Raw genomic sequence first — 24213 nt, forward strand, 5'->3', positions numbered from 1 at the left:
TGCCCAGAAATTCACTGCATGTACTTTAAACTGACAATACACTGACCTTATAATATAGTTTAAACTTTAACAGATATAGTTTATAGCTATAAATAGTTCCAGTTTCCAGATACATCTGTAGATTTGAGGCAATGCAGAGATTTTATATTTTACTAATCAGCCAATATTGTGAATTATTTCCCTAAAATCCATACAAGAACAATCCTTCATTATGAAAAAATTATCTTTTCAGTCTTTCTACACTATGAATAATATGAAAAAGAACCTGCAAGCAAGCATAGTGACTTTAGTGTTCATCAGCATGGCAGCATGCTTCAGTACAGGACACCAAATAAAACCTCATTGTGTGTGAACCACATTAGGCATATCTGCTAAAATGGTGTGGATTTTTTTTGGTGGGAAATGAAAGCATTCTAAAATAAGATTCTCATGTTTTTTTCATAGCTGTGTGAATATACCACTTTCAACTTATACACACACACACACACACACACACACACACACACACATATATATATATATATATATATATATATATATATATATATATATAAATGAGTTTTATGGTATGGTAATCCTATCTCAACAACACTGCTCTTAAAAAATCCAATTCCAGGGGTACACCCATGGAACTTATCAAAACATGAAAGCTATTTCTTTCAATTTATTCAGTGTGTAGGCTTTTTCTTCGTTTATCAGGCCTAGCATGGCCCAGGGGTGTCACTGGGACTTTAGTTATCCTCTTGGAGAGGAAGTCAGGTGCAAACAAAAGGGTCTTCTGTTGGCTGAAGCTTCTTTGAGCAGGGTGAGGTTCTGGCTCTTCTAAGGTAGGGAGACTGCTGGGGTAAATCTTTCATGAGCAACATCCAGTTGTTCCCACACTTTGGACTCTTAGGTTTTCTCTGCCAGTGCCCTGATCTGAGCATAACACCCATATCTGGACTAATTGCTTATATATTTCTGGAGCTGTGTTATTGCATTAGATGTTAAATGTAGGTCAGTACTATCCCTTCACCACAGGAAATAAGCTTCTGTTTTTTCCTACCAAATATTTTTTCAGGCCCTTACACTGGACCTTTAAGTACTTGTTTGTAGCCTTCTGTTCACTATCCCTCTGAAGGGAGTCCTACAGTTTAGCAATGAGTAAACAACTCCCCAATAAGAATGGAATAGCTATTCCCAATCTTTGAACACCTGAATCACTTCCCTGCAGGGGTGTTCATTTCCAAATGAATATTTTTTCCAGTGAGGCCTGGTAGGAGTCTAAGGTTGGAGTATTGTGATTTCAAGCCCAGACTGGGAAACTGGAAAGAAAATAAATTTAAAAACAAGATTAAATACAAAGTCAGAAAGATTTTCTCAGATCCATCAGTGAAATCTTTTAACAATCAGGAATCTTCTTCCAGGACTGGGGTTCTATATAGTTCCTGGAACTGAATCTTACTTGTCCATCAAGTTGCTCAGTGACTCAGCCACAAATCCACATTTACCACCTACTTTCCCAAGCTATTCTCATTCCTAGTTGTGTAAACTTGGCTAATCTGAGAGGCAGACATAAAGATGGATTACAGTATACTCACACAGGGAAAACAGCAAGAAAAACAGAATTGATTTAAGAACAGCATAGAGATATGTCTAAAACATTATTTATGTAGATACAGAGACATTTAAAACAAAGAGTAAATCCTGTCAAAGTTTTAATTAATAGGAATTCAAAAATAGAGAAACAAATATTTAATGATAGAAATAAGAATAGTCATTCTTTCTAGTTATACTAACTGCAAAGTGGATTAAGGAAACTTTTAACTTTGAGAAAAAAATATTTGGTAGTTGATAAATGTGATAATTTCAGGTACATTTATGAGGGAAAAATTTTAATCTTTTCATTTAAGAGTTTGCACCTTAATATCTGCAAATTAATTCTCATATAATAACAGGAAATAAGAGTGGCAAAACAAAAAAAAAAGTACTAGTTTAAAATGTTCAGGGTAGATCTTTTCAATATACAGGCCCCCCCAAAAATTTAGGCACATGGTAGATATAGTATTAATTATTAAAAAGCAGTGTCTTTATTTCATTATCATAACCTCTTTTTAAAAATCTCCCCTGAGGTACTTTTTAGCCAACTCTGTATTATGATAGCCAGTGACTCATTATATTCTCCAAGGTCAAAGCAGGCAAAGGGGAATGGAATTCTTGTTTTCTGGGCTTAGGGAACATCTTGTTATTTATTTGTAGTTTTTCATTTTCGTCCTTTATCTTAACTTGTAATTTGTATGTAATTGTGTCTTATGTGTTAAATTCAATCCACCAATGTATTTTAATTGATAGTGTTTTCTAATTTACTATTTCTTAAAATTTTCTCCATATTATTTTTAATGGTTGAGAATAATTCATTGTAGGTATGTTTCCTAATCTAGTTAACTAATAAACAATGGAGTAAAGCACACTCTTGCAATCAAATTATTACACACATCCTTATTTCCCTCATTGGCACCTCCTCTCCCCCTCCCCCCCCACCCCCGATGCTGGGCATTAAACCTAGGGCTTCACACTTGCCAGGTAAACACTTTACACCAAGTCACATCCCCAGCCTTGTCCTTAATTTTTTTTATTTAATTGATTTTAGTTTTTTAAATACATGACAGCAGGATGCATTACAATTCTTATTACATATATAGAGCACACTTTTTCATATCTTTTTATATAAAGTGTGTTCACACCAATTCATGTCTTTTTACATATACTTTGTTTTGTTTTGGTTTTGCATTACAATTCTTATTACACATATATGCCACAATTTTTCATATCTCTGTTTGTATATAAAGTAGGTTGACAGCCAATTCATGTCTTCATACATGTACTTTGGATAATGGTGTCCATCACATGCAATCATCCTTGCTAATTCCCTGCCTCCACCCTTTCCCTCCCACCCCTCTTCCCTACCTAGAATTCATCTATTCCTCCAATGCTCTCCTACCTTATCTCATTCTGAGTCAGCCTCCTTATTTCAGAGAAAATATTTGGCATTTGTTTTTTGGGGGGATTGCCTAACTTCACTTAATAATTTGTTATTTTTTTGCAATGAACTTACTTTCATTGCACCAATAAATTAATTTTTTATGTAATCTTTGTCTTTACTGGCACAAAGGCTTGAATCAATTACCATTCATTTTGATTTAGACCAAATTCATTATAGTTTAAAACACATAACTTTTCATCTATGTCTGTGTATGTATATCAAATTTCTTCCCAATCTAAGACACAGAGTCATCAAAGAGAGAAGTCCTTTCCTATAACTAGATAAAGCCACAGTCTTCTTATTTGACTAGTTGATGTGTTCAGCAGCTCAAGGATTTGGGTTACAACAATTTCATTGTGAATGAACAAAGATGAATGGGTAACAGAAGCAAGACCAGAGGTTCAATTTATCTAAAGATGTACTGATGTTCCATTAAAAATAGAGGTTGCACCTCATGATCCAATGTGGAAAGGCGGTAGACATGGCTGCTTCTTTTAGATTCAAATGTCTCCTACAATCATCTATCTGGTTCCTTCTTCACTACTAAGGTGACTTTTAATTTCAGAACTTAAAAACTGGTTTTGAGTTATAATTCTTAGGTCTGGAATAGAGTTTTCTTTAAAAAGAAATGATAAAACAATACACTTTTTCATAGGATCAAACATCCACCTAAAAGAAATAAAAGCAGAAAAAAATGAAGGGAGTATAGGTAATACATATCTAAATAATGTTATGGATCCTAAAACAAACAAACGATCATTGTAAAACAATGAAGTATGGCTAACTTCAAAGTCACATGAGAATTTAAGAACTAAAGTAGAAAGAAAGTTTCAGAAAGCATAGAGCTAACTTGAACTGTGGAGGACATGCTATAGTGGGGCTCAGAGAAGGCAGGTGCATAGGAGAGACAGGAAGAACAGAACCTCCTAGCTAAGCCTTTGATGTTCATTGCTGCCTCAGCTTCAGCCAGCCAACACCAAATTCACAGCTGAACCTACAGCATCTGCTCAGCTTTACCAATGTGAATTTAGACTTTCTAAGTTTCTTTCCTATTTATATCTCGCCCTCTTCCAGCTCAGGTGGTGGAAAAGGGGTTCCCCTTGGTGGAATGAGCTGTGTGAGAAATAAAAGCTAAGAGAAATAAAACAGCAAAAAATCACATAACACAGAAAGTAATTTCAAGAGTGGGGTCAGGATGGGCAATTCAATCATACAGATGGAGCTTCTATACTATGAGAAATGTAGCCGGGGCCTGCTTTATTTATATTAGGAAATAGCAAAGGCCTTCCATAGAATGTTATTCATCAAAAAAGGTTAAAGGTAGGCTGTCCAGTTCCCAACGGGTTACACCCATCTCCTGAGCTACTATGGGGGAACTTCCTAGCAGAGCAGAGATAGAAATCACATGCATTGGGCAATCTATTGGGAGGGCCACGGGTAATTGGATAGTTCACAATACCAAACCCAAATCTCCCTGGCCACCATTCCTGGAGAACACCCTCATGTAAATCACAGATGGCTTCCCACACTTATATCCCCTTCAGACTCCTGGGTATCAACTCCTTTCAACATTAGTAATTTATTATTACATAAAACAAGATTTTGAGTCACACATTCTGTTATACTATCAAAAACTCTCTTGACTTTTCAAAAATATTCTATTCAACTTGTCCCATTTATGCCTCATTTTCTCTCCTGAGTAAAAGAGTCTGTTTGCTATATATCTGGAAAAGATGGAAATGATTTATTTATTAAAATTAACTGCAGCTACTGCTTCTTAAATTACAAACTGAAATAACTCATTTTACTAAAATTAAAAATGTGAAATATATAAATTACAAAATAATCACCACTAATAAAGAAGTTCTTCATTAGACTTGTAAGCTCTACTGTTCTAATTGGGTAGGAATATAGTTGGTCAGCCATGTATTGCTCCAGAAGATGATATTTTATCATTAAGAAAATGGAAGTGGCACTGAAGCAAAACTTTGACAAATTTTAGAGGAGAACACCAGACCCAAGGATTTCATATTTAGGGAAACTGTCAGTGATGGTCTGGGTATTTGTAGTCTCCTTAACTCAGGTTGAAATTAATTCTCAAAGCTATATAGTATTTTGCAGTGGGGCTTTTTGGGGGTAGGTAGACCAGGTCATGAGGGTGGGGCCTCCATGAATTCCTTGTAATAATAGGGAGAGAGACACAAGGTAGAAAGCTTGTTCTATCTCACATGCAGACAGCCCACATAGCAAGAAGGACCTCACTAGAGGCAGCTGCCTGATCTTGCACATCTCAACTTCAGAACCGTGAGCCAAATAAGACATCATTACTCAGGAGAAGATCAGAGAGAAGAAAGTTGGGAAAAAGAAAAAAAGCATGTAACTTTCAAAGCAACAAGGGATAGAGTCAAAACATCAAGTGAATCCCTGTTACACTTTTACTATATTCGTAGGAATTGTTCATTTATTTTACATAAATTAAAACCTGATAAATTTCATAAAAAAATAAGATGTACATGCAGGTGTCCACACTAATGCTGACCTTCAACTTATAGTTCTGATCATTTATTCTTCACACACACACATACACATTTTGTTTAATGATGAACCCAGCCTAATTCCATCTTAAGATTGGGAACCATCTCATCACAAAGTCATGAAAAATTAATTTCTGTTTTACTATAAATTACTGAGATTTCTTAACTTGTTTGGAATTCCTGCCCATGCCTTGAACTCACCCATGCCTGGCTGTCCCTGACCAGATAACAACCCTCTCTGAAACCTCAGTGTCCCCTCAGAAATTCAATGTTGGGATCTGAATTTACTCCCTACCTTGAAATATCATACCATGTAGATCATTAACCTACTATCTGCCTTTATATTATGCTTGTCAAAATCTTTTTAGCTGTAAGTTCTCAAGACACCCCTCTTTTGCAACTTTTTGTGCTATAAAATCTTTTTCCTGGGGAGCTGGCGTGCTGGTCTCTAGCCCAGGGTTTTCAGGAAGGACAGTCGCTGGCCAGCTTTTGTGTACACAAATACAAGCTTGCTTTAATTTGATTTAAAGCAAAAATCAAATGGTGGTCTTTCTTTGTATCATGGTTCAACATTTAGTTAGAAGAACAATATTCAATTATATAAGTAATAATAAATACTGGTAAGGATGTGGGGGAAAAGATACACTCATACATTGTTGATGGGGCTACAAATTACTACAATGACTTTGAAGATCTGTATGGAAATTATTCAAAGATTAGTAATAAAATCACCATATAACCCAGCTATCACATTCCTTAGTATTTATCCAGAAGACCTTAAATCAGCATGCTATATGATACAGGCACATCAATGTTTATAGCAATACAACTTACAACTGCAAAGTTTTGGAACCATCCCAGGTGCTGTTCAACAGATTAATGAATAAAGAAAATGTGATACACATGCACAATGGAGTTTTATTCAACTATAAAGAATGAAATTATGGTACTTGTTGGGAAAAGAGTTAGGTAGGAGCTCAGGGACATCAGGATATTGGTGACAAATTATTAGACAAAAGAAGGAAAGGTGTCTTATAAAGAGATACCTGTGCCGGGAGACCTGTGGAGGAGGCATACAAAAGAACAGACAAAGATACAAAAGTGTAAGTAGACAGGATGGAGTAGACAGAGTGAAATGAAATGTAAATGAGAAGTGCAGAAGTGAAGTGTCTGTTCCTCCTGGCCTGGGAGTTTGTTAACTCAAAGAACACATACCTCCATTATCATGACTATATTCTAATTAGTATTTCTTTAACTCAAGTGTTAGCTAACTGACATAAGGTCCAGGTTAATACAAACACAGAGCCCCTTCTCTCCAAGGACATTGCTAAAGAAACCAGATAGTGTCTGCCTAGTTGTCTTCTTGCCTTAGAGGGAGGAGGCTGGGCATTCTGATTGTGGGAATCAGTGTGCCAGTTATCCTCTGGGAGTTTGCTCACTGGAGGAATGCTCCCCTGACTAATTCCACTGTCAGAATACTTACAGTGTCTGATCCCTATTTACAATAAATCTCATTACCATGAAAACTCCCACCACTGAGGACATCACCATGACAATTCCCACCAATTAGGAATTATGACCATGACAACTGCCCCCCACAAGTTCAAATTTTAAAATGACCAATGGAAATAAAGTGTGCAGTATTCTAATTAGGTTTTCTAACCTAACCAATGGTTGGAGGAAATTGGAAATTATTCTAATCAGATATCATAAGATAACCAATGGGAAAAATATAGTTAGTTCTTCAATAACCACCATATAGGAATAGACCACTCCACACTTCAGGATATGTGACCCTAATTACCAAACATTGGAGCCTTGAGCCTCTCTCTCTTGCTTGGGCCATTCCTTTCTACATATTACTTCCGTGTCTTTCACTCAATTCTTTGTACGAGACACTGAGGACCTGTACTTTTACTGGACATCCCAATGGTAACAAAAGGGTGGAATTGCAGAGCATAATGCTAAGTGAAATAAACCAAATTCGACACCAGACATTGATTTGCTCTCTCAAAGCCATTTCTGCACCAACCATGGCCACCTTTGAGGAGCTCAGCACCAACGCCAAGATGCCCATGTTGGATCTGGGCACCTGGAAGTCTCCCCCAAACAAAGTCAAAGAAGCCATAAAGGTGGCCATTGATGCAGGATTTCGCCACATAGACTGTGCCTACGTCTATCAGAATGAGAATGAGGTGGGAGAAGCCATCCAAGAGAAGATCCAAGAGAAGGTGGTGAAGCGGGAGGACCTCTTTATTGTGAGCAAGTTGTGGTGCACCTTTTTTGAGAGGAAGCTTGTGAAGGAAGCCTGTCGGAAGACCCTCAAAGATCTGAAACTGGACTATCTGGATGTCTACCTTATTCATTGGCCCCAGAGATTTCAGGCTGGGAAGGACTTATTCCCCAAAGATGATAAAGGCAACAACCTCATCAGTAAAGAAACATTCTTGGATGCTTGGGAGGTCATGGAGGAGCTGGCGGATGAGGGGTTGGTGAAAGCTCTTGGTGTTTCCAACGTCAACCACTTCCAGATTGAAAAGATCTTGAATAAGCCTGGACTCAAATATGAACCAGTGACTAACCAGGTCGAGTGTCACCCATACCTCATCCAGGAGAAACTGATCCAATATTGCCACTCTAAGGGCATCACAGTCACAGCCTACAGCCCCCTGGGCTTTCCAGATAGACCTTGGGCCAAACCAGCAGACCCTTCACTACTGGAGGACCCTAAGATCAAGGAGATTGCTGCAAGGCACAAAAAATCCCCAGCCCAGGTTCTGATCTGGTTCCATATCCAGAGGAATGTGGTGGTGATCCCCAAGTCTGTGACCCTAGAACGTATTCTCGAGAACTTTCAGGTCTTTGACTTCAAATTGAGTGATGAGGAGATGGCGACATTACTCAGCTTCAACACAAACTGGAGGATCTGTGTCCTGGCTGACCAGGCTAATTTGCTGGACTACCCCTTCACTGCTGATTACTAAAGGTAAATATCCTGATGAGACACCTGGTGGATTCTTTCTCTTCACTGAAGTGGAATTTAGTCTCCCTGAGGTCCATTTTTAGCTAAAATTATATGAAATTATATTGTGCTTGATCTTTTCAGAATCTAGGCAAATTTTTTTTAAAAAAATTATTAGTGTATTATAATTGTACATAATGGGATTTTTTTAATGCTCTAATCATCCATGCATCCAATATTAGTTGCTCAATCTCCTTCTCAGAACCTTCTTTCCTTCTCCTCCTCCCTTCCCCTAAGCAAGGTTTTATTTAGATCCATATGTTGAGCCAGGAAAAGACTTATCACAGGGAAGTATGACTCAGATGAGCAAAAGACTATTTCTTCCATTTATTTGATCTGAACAAATGTTTGTTAAACAACAGGTTCTCTGCTACCATTGAGGATGCAAAAATAAAAAGAATAAAAAAAAATGAAAGTAAAAATAAAGAAATAAACTAAATTCAAAAGGTCAAGGTCAAATGTTTTCACTCAAAGTGGAAGTAAGAGCAAAGTCAGCAAAAAGCTCCCATCTAAAAGATGTTGAGTTTTCTCCACACAGAAAAGATGAGATTTGAGGAGGTAAATATTTCACCTGATGTAATCATTACAGAACATATACATCTATCAAATGTTACTTGGTGTTCCATTCACATGTACAATGTTATATTTTTATGTACTGGTTAATTGACAAGTAGGATTGCATCAAATTTAAAGCTTCTGAAGCACAAAGAAGAGAATAATTAATAGACTGAAGAGACTACTTAAAAATGGGGGAAAATCTTTGGCAACAATTTATCTGACAGAGAATTAATATCTACAACATATAAAGAACACAAACATCAATAAAATAAGCATTTCAACTAAAAATAGGCAAATGACATGCATAGACACTTCTCATAAGAAATAAAAACAGCCAGTAAATAATTATATGAAAAAAATCCTTGTGCAGTGGTGCACACCTGTAATCCCTGAGGCTCAGGATCCTGAGGCAGAAGGATCAGGAGTTCAAATCCAGCCTGAGCAAAAGTGAGATGCTAAGCAACTCAGTGAGGCCCTGTCTCTAAATCCAATACAAAATAGGGCTGGCAATATGATTAAGTGGTCAAGTGACCCTGAGTTCAATCCCTGGTACAAATTATATAGAGTGCTCACCTAGCATGTGTGAGGCCCTGGGTTCGATCCTCAGCACCACATTTAAAAATATTTAAAATAAAGATACTGTGTCCAACTACAACTAAAAAATGAATTTAAAACAAAAGAAAAACCAGGCAGAATTTTGAATGATTAAATATTTTCTTGTATTTAATTTTCTTAATTGAGAAATGGAATGTAACAAAGCGTGTGTGTATGTATGTATGTGTATGTATATATAGTTAGCCATCAGTGAAATGGAAGTCAAAGATAAAATGACATTCCATCTCACCCCAGGTAGAATGACTACCATCAAAACAACAACAACAAGATAGAAAATAATAGATGCTTTGAAGAATGTTGGGGGGGGGGAAGCAACACATTATTGCTTGGAATGTGAGTTAATACAGCTGCAATGGAAGAGTATAGAGCTTCATCAAAAATCTAAAAATGGAACTTCCTTACGATCCATTTATTCAAATCATAGGTATATATCCTTAAGAAATGTAGTCAGAGATACTGGTCGACCCACATTTATATCAATACTGTTCACAAACTATGTACAATAGATAAGACATGCAATCATTCTATGGGCCCATCAACAGCTGAATGGATAAAGGGAATGTGGTCTTTTTGCCAGGGATTGTGATTCAGCCATAAAGCAGAAGGACATCCTATCATTTGTAGTAAAATGAATGGGAACAAGTGAGCAGCATGTTAAATACAACAAGGCACACAGACAAGTAGAGCATACTTTCTCTCACATGTAGAAACATAAGCAGAAAAAGCTGAAAACAGGAGAGAAATTGTTAGTGATTGATAAGGAGGCAAAGGGAAGAAAGCAGAAGGATGAGGGGAGCGGGTAGAAAAGCAGATGGACATGATCAATAGTCAATGTATATTCATGTATAGAAATACCACAATAAGTATCACTAATGTGTACCATTAGTATTAGTAATTCTAAAAAGTAATTTTTAAAAACTTACACATGAATGCACACTAAAGTATATCTTTATAATGTTATAAAATTGCCTAACATGAAAGAGTTTCTCAGAGGTAGAGATTATTTTGGACTAGTAAAGCTCTAAGATACTACTTTTAACTAATTCTAATGTACTATGTTATACACTGAGAAATGGGAGCCAAAGAAAATCTGTAATTATATAAAAAAGGAAATAAAAACTCCACAAAAATCCAAAATTAAGACTTTGTCTTTCCAAGGATACTCCCCTGCTCCCCCTCCCTCTCTTTTCCAGCCCCTTCCTCTCTATCTGTCCACGACTTTCTGAGTTCCCCCATCTCTTTGGGCATTATTACTCTTTCTTTTCATCTTTACTTCTGTATTTTCATATGTATTTTTGTTTATTTGTTTCTTCTGTGCTTTCTTTTCTAGATACTGATATATTTAACTTTTTTTTTACTCCTGAGGATCTACTCTACAGATATATTTTTCATGCAAGATTACTTATGTATGTTCAAAGTTATTAGCAGCATAGACTCTAATAGGAAAGAAGCCCCAACAAACATTATCTTCCTTCCTTTACCTCTTTATTCACTTTTCATCATCTCCTATTGCCTTTCCGTCTGAACTTGACAAATATTTGAATGAAAGAATACTTGACTGAATATTGTATTTACTTTGTAAAATTAAAGTTCCTTATTTTAGTTTTAATGTTGTTCAGAATAATGCCATGGTTCTTTTTCATGTATAAGAAAAACTAGGTAGTGAAGGGATAGTGGCTGAGCGGTAGAGTGCTCATCTAGCACGTGTGAGGCCCTGGGTTCCATCCTCAGCAACACATTAAAAAATTTTAAAATAAAGATACTGTGTCCAACTACAACTAAAAAATAAATTAAAAAAAAAACTAGTCAGAATTTTGAATGATTAAATATTTTCTTGTATTTCATTTCCTTAATTGAGGAATGGAATGTAACAAAGCACATTTTTTAGAAAAAATTTATAACTATCGATACAAAATGTGCAATAGATTATTATTTTATTTGAGAGGACAAAGACCTAAAGGCATTGGTCTCCAAGACACCATGAAGGTCTTTAGTTAAGCATAATTAGTAATTTCTGACAATTCATTAGAAACCTAATGTATTCGCTTCATCTTGCTCTTCTGCACCAAAAATATGCATTTACTATGATATTTATTATTGATTCAGGACCACTATTTAACTTTCTAGATAAGATCTATGAATTCTCATCCCAGATATGAGTTACATATCTAAAATAACCTTCTAGGCTTTCTGCTTTCATTATGCCTGATTAACATCTAACATTCTATTATCATTGCCACTAACAAATTGTCAAATACTACACAGATACATGTAATCCTGTTCTTGTAGCAGCACAATCAAAATAGCCAAGTTATGGAACAAGCCTAGATATCCATCAACATATGAACAGATGAAGAAAATATGGTGTATATACACAATAGAGTTTTATTCAGTTATAAATAAGAACCAAATTATGTCATTTAAAGGAAAATGGATGGAACTAGAGAGCATAATGTTGAGTGAAATGATGCAGACTCAAAATCAAGGGTCAAATGTTATCTCTCATATGTGGATACAGGAGAGAAACCACAAAGAGAAAAAGAGATTACAACAAAATAAGACAGACTAGTAGAGAAGAAGGTGATCAGAGGGATGAGTACAGGGAAAGGACAGGTAGTAGGAAATGAAATTTACCACAGTATGTTATGTACGTGTAGAAATACACCATAATGAAACCTACTATTTGTATATAATTAGACACTAATTACAAAAATAAAAGTGAAAACATAAATGTGGGAACCTTAATGGGCACATACTTTGATTATTTAGTATTAAATATATTCTTGTCATTTTCCTTGTATGCTTCTAGATGGCATTCCACTAATTCCCACTGGTAGTACTCTACAGGTTAAAGTTGTTATAAAACCCAGAGCACATTCTGTATTGCATCATAAATTAGAAGTGCATATTTTGGAATCTATGATGTACAAACATGAGAACATATATTTAAAGAAACTATTTAGAATGTTCTTTGAACTTCCCCTTCAGCAGGTGGAAGAAGATAGCTGTTTGAGGGTAGGATTGGATTCCTGACAAAGTGAAATTTTCATCTTTTGTACTTGAAATAGAAATTCAAAAAATCATGCATTTATCTGGGACATCTGCTGCCTTCAAACTTATGAGAACAGAATAATGCTGCAGAAATAGAAAAAGGTGATCACTTTCTACCCTGGCCCTGAGTTGAAGCCCATTTCATGTTTGATTCCTACTATTATTTGAAAGAGACTAAAATAAGAGGAAATGCCAAGAATGTTGGGAGATTAACCATTTGGATATTAATTTGGGTGTAATACAAATGACTGATTCCAACCTTCCCACCCCCAGAAACAAAGGTAAAGTGGAAAAAGGAATAAGAAATCCCAATCAGTCAGAAAGTGTAGGCAGAGTCTCAAGACAAACTTCATTGACTTCACAAGTATGCAACAGGTATGCATATCCAGCTGACATGCTCTGCCTATGCATCTTCTAGGCAAGAGGAGTTTTGTGTCAGGTAAAATGACAAGGAAAGCTAGAGGTGGTGAAAGCCTTTGGGCTCCTCTTTAGCCTACACTAACAGCACTTCTTTGTCTTCCCTGCCCGAACACTCACTTGAACCTGTGACACCCTCTTGTGCAGGAACTCATTTTGTGCAGAGGAATGTCCATCTCAGACACAGCTGTCCTCAGTCTCTGTAATGAGCACAATTTGAGACTGTCTGGAACAGGGTACAGAAAGGAGACTAGAAGAAGGCAGGAAGCGAACTGAAAACTTGGGATGATATGGAATTCCATCTATTGGGTGACAGGGAATAGACACAGTAGAAAATGAAAAAGGAATCAGGTGCTACCTGTTTCTTGGCATCCTGAACCTGAAGAAGCACAGGTGCCCAATCCAGGGGTGCAGTGGATGCACCATGTGTAAGTACAGGAGGGGAACTCCAAGGCTCACTGTCCTGGGAGCAGATTCTGCATCCACTGTGAGGTGTGGATATGGAGGTCAACTGGGTTAAGTGGGTTCAGAGAAAGGAGCTCTCTAGCTACTTCTAAGGACATCAAAGACATTTTGTTATATTTCAGATCTCTTAGACTCAGTATGTTTGTGCTAATGCATGTGGGACTATGTGTTTGTGTATTCATCAAATATGAGCTCCTGTATTTTAACTACTTATTCTATAACATTGTAACATTCGTGTACAGCTACTGTGCAAGAATCAGCATGATATAACTCTAAGACCTTTTCATCAAGATAAATATATCCTCATGTACATTATGTAAATTTCTACTGTACCTATCAGCCTCTAACAGTTTCCTTGTCTGGATATTTTACACAACTGTTTTGTGCTGTCTTTCTTCTTTCATACAGTATAGTGTTTTTGAGGTTCCTTCCTATTGTAATATGTATCAATCAACATTTCACTGCTTTTCTTTTCTTTCTTATTTTTGGCCAAATTGTATTTGTCTATTTCATAGCACTTTTGAAAAGTATTACATGTAACTGAAAATCAAACCAGCATCTGTATATTTCACATTGCAGTAATTGTTCTAATCAGTAGTCATTTCTCTTCCATATAATACACTCCAACAGTGAACTATGTATTTTCAAAGGGTTAATTATGTGTTTGTAAAAATTTTTTATATTAGACTAACACAAATACATGATTTTTAAAAACATCTGTAGTAAAAGAAAGAAATTCCACTGATTTCAGCATTCCAACAGATTACCTTGTTAACCTCCAACCCAGAATGAATACTTTCTACTTTAGAGACTAGTATAGAGACTAAATATTATGTCTCAATTTCTCCAACATGATTGTAACTCTTATTTAGACAAAGCTTTAGACAGAAAAGGTGACTTCTTTTTTGGTACTGGAATTGAACTCAGTGGCACTCGACCACTGAGTGACATCCCTAGCACTATTTTGTGTATTAGTTAGAGACAGGGTCTCACTGATTTGCTTAGTGTCTCACAGTGCTGTGCTGGCTGTGAACTCACAATTGACCTGGCTCAGCCTCCTGAGCTATTGGGATTACAGGCACTCACCACCTACCTAGCTAAAATGGAAATTATTAAGTCAAACAAAGTCATGATTTGTCATTTAATGCCTTGATGAAATAGTGTCAGTTAATGAAATACCAATACTTTCCTAATTAGTTTTGACAGAGGTATACATACTCATTTAATCACTTGCTAATGAGACCAAAGAAGGAAATACACTGCAAATTTAAAGTTAACTGCAATTAACTTTAATTTAATTATCTCTTGAATGAGTATATTATATGTTGTCTATGGCCAATACCAATGCACTCTGCTTTAATTATATTACTTAGGATAGTCAAATTCCTTTTTGTATTATTAAAAAATATCTGTGAGAAGGATATCATTTGGCTACCATCTGACATTTGGAGAAACAGATTTTAGGTATATGGTAAGCAAATAAAGGACTACTAATTAGAATTTCAGAACAGGATATAGTGCCTAAACAGGATCGACACCTGGTCATGTATATAACCAGGGTAATACTTCTAAGTCAGGTCAAAGGTACAGATCTTGTTTTAAGAGCCTGATGACCAGTTTAGATTGAGAATTCATAAGGCTATCTATACAGAGCATGAGATCAGAATTAACATTGCAATTCAGAAAACAAACAGAAAGATAACAAGCAGGGACTTGGGCTTCTATAGGACTTGAAAAAGCACTTTGTTATGTGTCAATAAGGAGAAGGGACCCACACTTTGCCCATATTCTGACAATCAGAAACAGTGAATTACCATTAACAACAAAGATTAGTCATCAATAACCCCAAAACAGAGAATCTTGCTAAAGTTTATGTTGTGTGTTAGTGAGTAAATTCCTAAGACATTGTAAGCAAAATAGCCTCGAGTCCTACAGAAGCACAGTTATATAGAAATTCATGGTAAAATGGAATGAAAGTGTAGTTAGAAGACCCAAGTCTTGGTGAGGAATGAGTAGAATGAAAGAAGGGTGAACTCAGGGTTCAAGGGAATTATGGGGCATAAGTTGCTTTCAGCTATGCTAATTTGGGATGTAGCAAATATTATTTTTGCTAGGAAAAGATCTCTTGAGCAGAAAAAGGTTGGTCATAACAGGTAACATTTGCTTTTGTGATTCTCCGGATTAGGAAGGGATGGACACAGGAAACAGCACAATTGTGACAGAATTCAACCTCCTTGGTTTGACTCAGTCTCAAGAGGCCCAAATCCTGCTCTTTGTGCTAGTCTCAATGTTCTACCTCATAATCCTCCCTGGCAATGTTCTTATCATTCTTACTATAAGATCAGATCCTGGACTTAATGCTCCCCTCTATTTCTTCTTGGGAAACTTGGCCTTCCTGGATGCCTCCTACTCCTTCATTGTGTCTCCCAGGATGCTGGTGGACTTCTTCTCTGAGAAGAAAGTAATTTCCTACACTTGCTGCATCACCCAGCTGTTTTTCTTGCACTTCCTTGGTGTAGGGGAGATGTTCCTCCTTGTTATCATGGCCTTTGACCGCTACATTGCCATATGTAGGCCTCTACACTATGCAACGGTCATGAGCCCCAGGGTCTGCTATGCATTGCTGTTGGCTCTGTGGCTTGGGGCCTTTGCCCACTCCATTGTGCAAATGGCCCTTATTCTGCACTTGCCCTTCTGTGGCCCAAACCAGCTGGACAACTTCTTCTGTGATGTGCCACAGGTCATCAAGCTGGCCTGCACTGACACCTTTGTGGTGGAGCTCCTGATGGTCTCCAACAGTGGCCTGCTCACCCTGCTGTGCTTCCTGGGCCTTCTGGCCTCCTATGCTATTATCCTCTGCAGAATAAAGAGACACTCCTCAGAAGGGAAGAGCAAGGCTATCTCCACTTGCACCACCCACATTATCCTTGTGTTCCTCATGTTTGGACCTGCCATTTTTATCTACACCCGTCCCTTCCGGGTTTTCCCAGCTGACAAAGTGGTTGCTCTCTTTCATACAGTCATCTTTCCTTTGCTGAACCCTGTAATATATACTCTTCGCAATCAGGAAGTGAAAGCCTCCATGATAAAGCTGTTATGTCAGCACAGGGCATTCTAAATGGAGTAGAAACATGAGTAAATCAACAGCAGAGAAAGTTCAATCAAAATGAAATAAATTATTTCTTTATGCACTGAACTAATGAGTCATTTAGTAAACGTACTGTTACCGATCACTTTCAATTTTCAGGCTGTGTGGCATATGAAGGAGATAAACTACATCCAGTTGTCCTAGGATTATATTCAAGTGAATAAATACAGGTGAAAGTATCAAATCAGAAAAAAAAAATGTCAACAGCAGTGCTACACTGTAGATTGGGGAGGTACTAAATACCTTGCTTTTTACTGTCAATAAGGTATTCTGACACAAACCAGCTGGTCCTTGGGATTAGCTGATTCAAGATGATCTAAAAGAAGTAACCACACAATTACCTGAGATATTATAGGAAGAAAGGATGACTAATACAAGGATCCACAATTTATAAGTTCGTTATACTTGAAGACCACAAGAAGAATAATGTAGCTTAGTGAAATTGAAGCAGTTTAAAGTGGCAAGAATTGAAAGAAAAGAAGTTGGCAGGTAAAATTCTCCTGAAGTATTTCAAGCAATGGAAAGAATTTCACACCATTTAAATCTCAAATGAGGTCATAAAAGGCATTAAACTGGAGAGTATTAATGTTTTCTACTTGCCTTAAGGAAAAAGCCTCAAGACTCTGGAGGAATATGGGAAATAAAATTTCATTAAGTAAAAAAAATCATACTGTTAATTAATTTATTCGTGCCTTAATTAGTTATTTTTTTCCTAAATTTGAAGAGTGTTGTGATTTCCCTCACTGTTGTTGTTAATCTTGGAGAGGAATTTGAGTTCCCTTCAAATGATTTCATCCTGAATGTAATTATGTTGCTATTTGTTATGTTAATCTTTATTTAGTTACAGATGACTAAACCACTTCAATTTCTTTTTTTCTTTATTTGTTTGCTTGGATGGGGGTAATACCAGTATCCTATATTTGAAATAGTTGAATGGGTGGTAAAAGCGGCCTATGAACTTGGAATCAAGTTATATATATAATTTATATTATATGTAACATATAATATAAATTATATATATATAATTATAATTATATATAAATTATATATATATATTAATTGACTATATATATATATATATATATATATATTCAATTAAAGAAATCCTGTCCTCATAGCAATTATTAATATGTAGAATACAGCAATTATTTTTCTATTGCAGGCTATAAGATCACAGAACTGAAACTGTGTGCAATACTCAGGAAAATAGCTCAGAGCTTCTCTAGCACTAGTAGATAGTAGATATCTCCATATGAAACGGAAACCTTATATCCTTCAGTCCCTATGCCACTTCCCTGATTTCTGAATTTAAGACTAAGTAAGTCAATCAGAAGTTGTAAGAAGACTTTAGGGTTTAATTTTTAGCCATGATGCCTCTGGAGAAGACAAAGTTGGATTCTGTCTTAAGAAGACTGGAAATCAGCTTCAACCTACAGTCTTCTTTGGATGAACAAGGGATTTCTAATTGTTTGTTGTGAGGTGCTGCCCTGTGCATTGTAGATTGCTGGGTAGCATCTCTGACCTCAAACTACTAGAGGTAATGTTTGTACACACCTGAGACATTCTGGGTTAAGAAGATTAGCTTCCTGTGTGTAGATCTTATAGTAATATGGTTAACAACCTCATTTTGCAATTAGTACATGATCTAGAGCCTATGCAACCTACGATTTTTAAAAAACTGTATTCATAGTATAAAAACATCACTGGAAAATATTAGTATGCTATCTAAATATAAGAAAAAAATCATTTGTATTTTTCGATACTATCCAGATTATGAAAGAAAATAATTTCATTAAACTAACTATGATGACTGTGTTCAAAATGGCAGAAAATAATGTATAAAAAAGGTAAAAGGTTGGACATGTGGCACATGCCTGTAATCCCAGTGGCTCGGGAGGCAGAGGCAGAAGGATCATGAGTTCAAAGCCAGTCCTAGCAAAGGTAAGGCACTGAGCAATTCTGTGAGACCCTGTCTCTAAATAAAATACAAAATAGGGTTGGGATATGGATAATTGTTCGAGTGCCCCTGAGTTCAATCCCTGTCCCCTCAAATAAGATAAAAGTATTTCAACAGAAAATTATAATTCAAGAAATTATCAACTAAAATTCTATTAATTAAAAATTGTTAAAGTAATAATTCATCACGACTTTAAAATTGATTTAAACACAGGAAACTACAAAAAAGTTAGGTAGAAATAAAGTGAATAAAAAATTCAAATGAAATGCAAATTGGATAAAAAGGAAAATAAGGAAAGGGTATTAGAAATACGTAAGATACAATGGAAATGTACTACCTATGTATAGTTGACATCCAAGTAGTGTGGGAAAAAGAGAAAATGGAAAGATGCAATATTTGCAGAGAACTTCTACAAAGTGATAAAGGGCATCAACATGGACCACATGGACCACAAGTCTTTGGTCCATAAGCAGAATAAAGTTTTGAGAAAGAAGACCAAAATGCATGAATATAAAGCAGATAAAAGTCAATGATAAAGAGACTCTTAGAAGCCGCTGATAGAAGGAAGCACATATTGACTTGAAAGGATAAACAGTAAGAACAGCTTTTCCCCCATTAAACAAACATGGAAATCAGAGTACAATGATACCTTGAAATTGCTGAAAGACGACAAAACAAGTCTAATAATTGTTATTAGATAAAGAAACCGTTTAAGTTAAGAGAAAGACACTTTTGGACAGAAAATCTGTTGCCTGAGAATTTGTACTAAATCAGTATTGGGAGTAGTTCTTCAGTTAAGAGACCCTAATCCTGAAAGGAAACAATAAATTAAAGAAAGAATGAAGAATAAGTTAATTGTCAAGTTGATACATGTAAATAAATATAGACTGACTATTGACTGTACAAACAGTAGTGTATTTTAAAGGTTTTATCATACATATGTACAGTACATACATACAGCATATATGCAATATATACATATTATACATATTGTGTGTCTGTATGTACACATGACAAGAGTCTTGAACAATGAAAGAAACAATAAACAAGGAATTTAAGTGTTCTTTGATTCTAATATATTAAAATATTTGGTCAAACTAATACTTCGAGTAGAATCTCTGGATATATGTTTAATCTTTATGAAATCCTGTAAAATACTAATAAGAAGTCTTCTAACTATAAAATTCAGGATAAGTTTTGAAAAGGATTATTTGCCTTAAAACAGCTAAACAGAAGAAAGAAAGAGTGTATGAAATAGGAAAAAAACAGATAGAAAAGTAAATATACTACAAAAAATAAACATTAAAAGCTTCATTTAAATTCTGGAATTGCTAAACTTCAAGCATGAATGCTTTCCATATTTAATTAATAGGTAGAAAAAAGTTGAAATAAAAGGAAAGTTTGAAATAAAATAAATACAGTTGTTGTTTGTTGTTCATGGGTTCCATATTTGTTTATTGGCCTACTCAGGAAATTTATCTGAAACCCCAAGTCAACATCTGTTATGCTTTTGGAGTGATTTGAGGACATGCAGAGAACGGCAGAAATAAAACCAAAAATACTTGAATCACCCTGTGTGGGCACTCCCAGCTAAGGTGGCACAAAGTGACACTGAGTTTTCTTTCAGCTCTCTTCCTATAACAAGTGTCCTTTTCACAGTCTGTTCACAGCATTGTTTTCCATGTATTTACAGTTGTTGTTGGTGATTCTGCTGTTTAAAGTCAGAGTCCTAACAATGTTCCAAAACACAAGGATCCTGTGATATGCCTTAGAGACCAATGCTTCTGTTAGGTAAGCTTCATTCAAGCAGGAGTGATGCTGGTGGTGGCGAGGTCATTTTAAAACAGGAGTCTTTTAAAAGAAGCACAGATAAAACAAAATAATGTATTAATTGTTTGATGAAAATGTTGAGACCAGAGATTTGTAGAAAGATATGTTGCATTATTCTCTAAATTATTGTCATTTATTAATAAACATTAATGATTAATTATAATGCTACATTACATAATATAAATAAAAGTTTCTTTTAGGCTGCCATTTTTTAAAGATAGATAAATAATAAGACTGTAAGGATAAAATACTTTAGAAAATCACAGAATGTTACCACTATAAAATATTGATGATCTCATTACAATCGTTAGAACTTAAGAGGAGCAACAGATGAGAAAATTTAATCTTCCTGAATACAGTAAAAAAAAAATGGGTAAGTACTTAAACACTTATTAATCTAGAAATATTTAAATAGAGAGACACTGTCTTTACAGTCTCATGAGCTTCTGTAAGTCTATGTTCTTTTTTGTACAATATGTTTTTCAGAGATACAGAAAATCCAGGGTCAATAGCTGAAACTTTAAAACTACTAGAACACAAAAATATAGAAAATGCTATGATATCACTCTGACCAATATTTCCTTGAATATGACCACAGGAAAACACACAGAAAAAAAAAAAAAACAGAAATAGAAAGGATTGAGCCAAATTAAAATATTCTGCAAAGCAAAGAATTCAAGTAAGAAAACATTCCAGAGTGTGAAAAAATACTGGCAACACATACACATCTGATAAAATATATAAAAATCCCAAACAACTCAATGTTAAAAAAAAATTCAAAAATTGGCAGTAGATCTGAGTAGAAATTTCTCAAAAGAAGGATTAAAATAATAGCTAATGTATATGAAAAATCTCCTTTATCATTAGTTATCAGGATTCACTCAAATGAGATGTCTCCTCACACCTGTTACAAAGGCTGCTATCAAAAAGATGAGAGTAACATGGAGAAAAGGGAACTCTTATACACTGTTAATGGAAAATACTGAGGGCATGTAAATTAGTAAACCTAAATGGGAAAAAAGTATGGGGTTTTTCTCAAATTCAAAATAGAGCTACACATAGTCCAGTTACCTATCTACTGACTATGTATCCAAAGAACAATATCTGAAGATTTTTCTGCCCTCCCTTGCTTATTTTGCACTATTCACAATAGCCAAGATACAGAATCAACATAAGTGTCTATCAACACATGAATAAAGAAATGTGGGTATATATGCACAGTGAAATAATATTTTGAATTCAAATGGGTGAAATCTTGTCATTTGTTACAACATGGATTAACCTGGAAGTTATCATGTTAAATGTGGTAAGTCAGGCACAGCAAGACAAATATCATGTGATCTTACTTATATGCAGAACTAAAAAGCCAACCAAATAGAAATACAGAGTAGAAAGGTGGTTACCAGAGTCTGAGATGAAGATAGTTTAATTAAAGAACACAAAATTTTGTTATAAAAGAGGAATAAATTTTAAAAATTTATTATATATTAAGAAGACCATAGTTTAAAATTTATATTATCATCTTAAAAATTTACTACTGACTGTATTTTAAGTGTTCTCACCACAAAAATAATCACATTTTCTGTAATGGCAAAAGGATATTTTAAAAATCCCCAGTGTATTTTTACCACTAGTCTCTGAGGGATCTAATAACTATCAAATTTGTTTTCTCCTATATGTCCCTTACCAATGGATACTTTTAAATACTGTACTCTTTCCAATCCAGAGCAGACAAGTTCACTGGATGATGAAGACTAAGCATTTCAGGATTTCATAAAGTTGTTACTTCCAAAGTCCAAGTGCAACCTGGTAGGTTTCGTGACCCTTACACATTACCCAACCTTTAAACTACATATGCCACACTATTTGAAGTTACAAATTAAATGTGTACCTAAATAATAAATACAAATGCCAAATTTCTAAAAGAATGGAGGGATTGAAAAGAGCTAACTAAATGGAAATAAATTTGACTTTGTTTCAAATTGAAAAAAATATTAAAAATACATTTTATAATGGGTGCTAAGAAATTAATTCAATACTCCTAGCTGAATAAGTCATCTTTAGAAAAGAGATGTTGTGTTTAAATTGTTTGCCCACACTGATCAGATTGAATGGTTTTATATTATCACATGATATAAGAATCTTTACCTACTCTCTTTAAGTCATGCAGTAATTTTTAAAAGTGGATATATAACAAGACTGCAAGCATAAAATGCCTGATCCATAGCTTAGATAATCATAACATGTTACCACACATGATACTATTGTTATATTCATTAGAATTTAAGAGGAATGACATAAGAGAAAATCTAACATCTCTGAGAAACAGTCTAAAAATGGGTAAATATTTAAAGACTAATTCAACTGGAAAACAATCAATAGTTTGGAGGTTCATGTGCTCCTGCAAGTATATTGTTTAATACTTCCTTGAAATATAGACTGTCCAGAGGAAATAACTGCACATGATAGTCTTACTGCAAGAGTACAAGCACATTCAAAAAGTCCTGGTGGCCAGTGAGAATAATCAGACATTTTCACTTTCAAATTCTGCTCATTTAATTTTTACATAACTCTGGAAGATGGAGTGAAATATAATGGTTGGTATTTGGAACACTTCTGATAAGATATTTGCCTTAATGCTAGCTATGCAAGGGAAGGTATGTAATTGCATGCTTTGTGTGGTTAGCTAGAGACACAGTATATTTTCACATTTAAATCATGTGATTAACAGGTTAAAATTTACAAAAAAATATTTCCACTTATCTAATTTTTTTTCTTAATAATCATTATTGGCTCTGGTTATAAGATTTTGATAAACACAAGAAACATTCTAGAAATAATTCACAGGCCTCTAATAAGAATTGCATTGCAGCCCTACATCAAGGGAAAGGGGAGGCTCTGCACTTTATGGCTTAAAGTAGATCAAGTCCTGACCTCATTAAATGTAAGTCCTTTTTTTTTCATTTTTTAAATTCACTTGGCTGAGTCCGACTCAGTCAGTGTCACAATGTCTTTGATTTAATTCATCCTGAAAAATCTTAAATTTAAATAAGCCTTTGTGAAAATAATTCAGAAGAAATCAAGATCCAAAGGGGACAACAACTTTCATGAGACTGTACATAGAGTGCATCTACATTTTTTGTGGTATTGTCTTTCCTTTTTTTTCTTTTTTTTTAAAGAGAGAGAGAGACAGAATTATTTTAATATTTATTTTTTAGTTTTCGGCAGACACAACATCTTTGTTTGTATGTGATGCTGAGGATGGAACCCGGCGCCGCACGCATGCCAGTCGAGTGCACTACTGTTTGAGCCACATCCCCACCCCTCTTTTTCTTTTAATAAACAAAAATTAATGGTTCATCTCTCTTAGTATTTTTCTCAAATTCTTTGAGAAAAGTTGAGTAACATAATAATGGTGAACTTTGGTACATCTTAGTCTTAAGGAGGTGATTTTGGAAGTTCTGTGTATGGTTGATGTATGAAGACATATGCACTAAATAGAAATATCACATTCAGATTTTGAATCCAGTTTTGTAAAACACTTGCAAGCAATTATTTTGTTGAGTAAATAAACTGAATAGCATTAATGTCTAT

The 24213-nt window shown here is 35.2% G+C and overlaps 1 protein-coding gene and 1 pseudogene across 1 annotated transcript; both read left to right on the forward strand.

The window, feature by feature from the left end:
- The first annotated feature begins 7589 nt into the window (after positions 1-7589).
- Positions 7590-8540, forward strand: LOC114082960 (aldo-keto reductase family 1 member B10 pseudogene; annotated as a pseudogene).
- A 7335-nt stretch (positions 8541-15875) lies between these two features.
- On the forward strand, positions 15876-16802 carry LOC139704548 (olfactory receptor 4N5-like). The gene has a single exon (XM_071607301.1). The coding sequence runs from the start codon at positions 15876-15878 to the stop codon at positions 16800-16802; it is 927 nt and encodes a 308-aa protein (XP_071463402.1).
- Positions 16803-24213: the final 7411 nt, after the last annotated feature.

The sequence above is a fragment of the Marmota flaviventris genome, chromosome 2, assembly GCF_047511675.1.
Source record: "Marmota flaviventris isolate mMarFla1 chromosome 2, mMarFla1.hap1, whole genome shotgun sequence".
Lineage (NCBI taxonomy): Eukaryota > Metazoa > Chordata > Mammalia > Rodentia > Sciuridae > Marmota > Marmota flaviventris.

What these genes read in the sequence shown, in the direction of transcription:
- LOC139704548 (XM_071607301.1), top strand. Translation starts at nt 15,876, where the DNA reads ATGGACACAGGAAACAGCACAATTGTGACAGAATTCAACCTCCTTGGT.